The sequence below is a fragment of the Etheostoma spectabile genome, chromosome 22 (genome assembly GCF_008692095.1).
Source record: "Etheostoma spectabile isolate EspeVRDwgs_2016 chromosome 22, UIUC_Espe_1.0, whole genome shotgun sequence".
NCBI classification, from domain to species: domain Eukaryota; kingdom Metazoa; phylum Chordata; class Actinopteri; order Perciformes; family Percidae; genus Etheostoma; species Etheostoma spectabile.
The window spans coordinates 15,783,446-15,787,783 of NC_045754.1; the positions used below are offsets into that span (position 1 = coordinate 15,783,446).

Genomic DNA, 4,338 nt, shown 5'->3' on the forward strand with positions numbered 1-4,338 from the left:
AACAGCATTTACGCTTACACACACAGACACCAATACAGAATTTAGAATCTCGCCTGGTCAATTACTATCAGCCGACAGAGTCATGCACACAGGGCACAATGGTGTGTGTGTGTGTGTGTGAGTGTGTGTGAAGCTCTGATCAGGCCCAGTGTCACATCTTGTCCCATCTGTCACATGAAGGTTATTTCTGAATTGAGATGGAATTGTGGGGCTGTGAATTATAAGGCAGGCAAAACTGTGCATGTGCTTGTGTGAACCTGTTTATTGCAGAGGTTTGTGGACATTGTAAGTGTGTGCACATTCCAGTGCCATGTGTTTGTGTGATCAATGAAGGTTTTTACCTGGATCAAATTTTTTTGGTCAAGCTCGGGTCTGATTGTCTTTGTGTGCGTGTGTGTGTGTGTGTGTGTGCGCACATAGCAGCAGATTGCATACAATTGCTGTTCTGACGGTTTTGTTGCTTCTTGTTTGTGTAAATGGGAATACTGAGGAGGAAGGGAGGGAATAATCCTTCTGTATCTCTTTCTTCAACCAACCGGAACATCGCTTTTGCTGGGCAGCACATTCATACACAACACACACATACACACATACACACATACAAAAAACACACCACCCAACCAACCATGAAATCATAATGTCAGACCTGTTAATGCCTGTAGATAGCGGCAGCCGCTTCCCTGCTTGGTCCTGCTCCTTACACATAAACACACACACACACACACACACACACACACACACACACAAATGGAATAAACAGAGAGCTATCTGTCTCTCTCTGACAGAAATATTCTACTCAGTAGTGGCTGGTAGATTTTTGGTTGTTTCCACTGATATCTGCTACAGACCTTGTTAATTCCCACACCCTGGGAATGCAGGCTGCCTCAAAACACAGTTGTATTTGGATAAATGAAATACATTGGGAGATTTGTATTCAGAATGCAATGCCTGCATGCACGTATATTCCCAAACCTCCTGCCCAGTTTAATTTTCTGTTGTAATCCTCTTAATTGCATGTATTAACATGGTATTTCTGCCAGATTTATGTAGTTTACACCTAATACTCCGTATTACTTCATTTTGTGATCAGTGTGCATGTTTTCTGAGGGGCAATAATAGATTATGTGAGTCACAAACCAAGAATAAGTAGGAAGTTAAAGATTTGTTACTTACATTCTAGTCTTGCATTGCCAGACCTTCCTCAACAGCACTGCATAGGAAGGTCTCACTATATCACAATAATGGTGCTTCTCCAAAATAGCCTTGTTTTGGTGAGAGTCAGAGATCTGATGAGCAATTAACCATAGTCCTCATAAATTGACCGGAGTTTAGAATGCCAACACAAAGAAAGCGGAGGGTAATGGACATCCGGCCTAAAATGAGAGACACCGGCGCAGTCCCTAAAATGAATCATTGTCGATATAGACAACTTGCATACTAACTACAAAATAACTGTCAACCTTTAATACATGCTGTATTCTTAGTGCTCATTACTTTTCAGGTTTTATTAAAAAATAAGGAATATCTTTTTATGATTTTAATCATGTAAGATGGCTGAAATGTGCACTTTTAAACAAAGCTTAACCCTGTTTTATTGGGGGACTGTGGTGCATAATCAGCACACAATTTTGGGTTTTCTTCCTAATTTTCTCTTCACTTTTATTTAAAGCATGCTTTGAGTTTCAACTGTCAACTGTTGTGATCAGCATCTTCCCTCAGCAAGAAACACAACATGATTTGTATGCACCAGTAACTAAGAAACCAGAAGCAGTTTGACTTCATGATACTTTATGATATTGACTTATAGTATCAGAATTTGTGCGTGTGTGTGCATGTGACAGGGCCAAGCTCAGTGCCACAGAGAATCACCCTGTCATATCACTGTCATGTCTCTTCGTCTTCCCCCGGTGGCGTCACAACTTCTCCCTCGCTGCACAGATCAAAGAGCTGACACATGCCCTGATGTCCTCTCTCCTCTTGTCTCTTCTATCTCTGCCTTTCTTGCAATCATAACCCTCTCCCTCTGTCACTCACCCCCTTTTTCTATCCTCACATCCAGCTTTCTCCCCGACTATATCAGTGGGGATTTTGATTCCATTACTGCCGAGGTCAAAGTATTCTATGCAGACAAGGTGAGTCGAACACAACTTGACATTGTCAGATTTACAGGTGTACACACTGAGAAATACTAACACACACACACACACACACACACACACACACACACACACACACACACACATATGCGCAAAGCAATAGGGCTTTAGACAGACATAAGTTGATAGTTTGGACTAAATAACTGTACTATCTTTATTCAGAACAGTACAACTTGCCTCCTTAACCACTTTGACATGTAGGTTAGGACAACGTTAGTAAGAAGTTGACTTTCCCAGGATGGATGTCTTTGAGGCATGACTTGAAGTTAAGGGGAGAAACTACAGGTGGATAGGGTAAACATTTGAAAAAATATACAATATATGACCGTGAATCTTCCCCAGTTGATTACTTATGTTAAAATATTATCTTTTGTATTACACGTTTTCTGATATTGTATGTGTTAATATGCCAATCAGGAATTATCTAATTAAATATGTGCAAATGTGCATACATTTCCAGAACATAACATTGGATAAAGCCATGTTGAAAAGTCTTGTTTCTAGAGTCAAAGATTTTTGCAGAGGGAATATGGTCATTTAGAAAATGCTGTGAAAATCCACCGCTTTGCTAGAAATAAAATGTTATATAAATCGGGCTATGAATGATATTCAAACTAACCCCTCTAAACATTCAGAATACATGTTCTTGTCACCTACAGTAATCATCAAAGTCTGCAGTCTGACATTGCTTGCATTGCATTACTATTAGTGCACCAATATCCATTTAAACCCAGTCATTAAAAACTACCTCTAGAGGTGATTAGAGTCACATGCTGAGCCAGAAACAGGTAACCTTTTTTTCCTTTAACAAAATAAAATATATTCCATTTTACTCATGACCAATTCCCTGTAAACATTTACAAACAACTCAAACTTTGTTGTTCTTGACCCTCTCTGCCAATAACCTGAACACCATCTGTGGCTATGATCCAATCGTCTTTTACTTAAGCATAGAAAATGCACTGGTGGAGCTTGTTGAGAGTGTTAACACAGCCAGGAAGGAAGAACTGCTTCTCCTTTAACACCTGCTACAAAATGCAATTGTTGGATGTTGGATGTACAACACTTGTCCAATATTTCTGTCAGATCAGTGGTTCCAAAATGAATGCCCCTGTAAAATTAAAGGGGAAAAAATAGAATCTGATCATGTATAAAACTGTTTTTATTTTTCAGACCTTTCCATAGGCTTCTTTCTTGTAAAAATATGGTAGGTTTGTTCCTTTTAAGAGCTTTATTCAATTAAATATTATCTGAGAGAGGAAAACCACTTTTTGATTGATGTGCTCCAAACTTATAAACATGCATCCTATAATGAGGAGTTGCCTGGAGATATTTATTCATGTTAATGGGTTACAGGCAAAAAGACTGGGAATCACTATTAGATGTTTGTTGAGTTTGTTTGACTTTAATGCACAAATCCACTACCTTGTAAAATATAAATAAGTAGATACAACCAAAAGTACTTTGTGCAAAATGTTTTAAGGACCTGCTGATGTGTAGCATGCAAGAAGTGGTGGCTAGCGTCAGTTATAAAAGACTATATTCCCAATACAATGGGGATATCACATTGGGAAATGAAATGAGCAGCAGTCTGCATTTTGGAGGAGACCAAAAGAGTTATGTTTGTTTACTTGAAAAACAGTTTTACATAAGATGTAAATGTATTCTCCCTAAGTTATATATATACATTGTGCAGGTATAAGAGTCCTGTGATGTCATCCTACGTCGTAGCCTTTGCTCACTGGGTCCCTAGCACATCGCAAGAGACTTGTTCATGTAGGCATATTTAGACTACTAAACTATCCAAGGTCATGCAAATAAAATGCTAATTCTATGAAGTGGACGCCTAGTTATTTATAACAAGCAAAAGGTCAAACCAGAACGTGTGTGTGAAGAGGTGTGTAGCACTATTGAATAATAATAAATACACTGTAAGGTGTCACATAGACACACACCTTAGAGGAAAGAAAATGCAGTGCCTGCGTGATCTTTGTGCTGTACTGTGTGTTACTGCAATCAGTTTACAGTTTGAAATGCCAATCCAATACTTTACCATGCACACACAGGCTCACACACACCTTTTCCCAGTCACCCTTTTCCCTCTCTCTGCAGCTGTCTGTAATATTAGTCCTTTTTCACAAATATCACACAGGTTGCCTAAAAAAAGGAGCAATACCTTTTT

General features: G+C 39.0%; 1 protein-coding gene across 6 annotated transcripts in view; it reads left to right on the forward strand.

Moving 5' to 3' along the window:
• tpk1 (thiamin pyrophosphokinase 1) overlaps nt 1-4,338 on the forward strand; it is a 65,768-nt gene that overhangs the window by 25,332 nt on the left and 36,098 nt on the right. For all 6 annotated transcript variants that reach the window (XM_032503614.1, XM_032503618.1, XM_032503619.1 and 3 more), the window contains exon 5: nt 2,060-2,132. In XM_032503614.1, the coding sequence (XP_032359505.1) occupies nt 2,060-2,132 (73 nt within the window). The remainder of the gene's footprint in view (nt 1-2,059; nt 2,133-4,338) is intronic.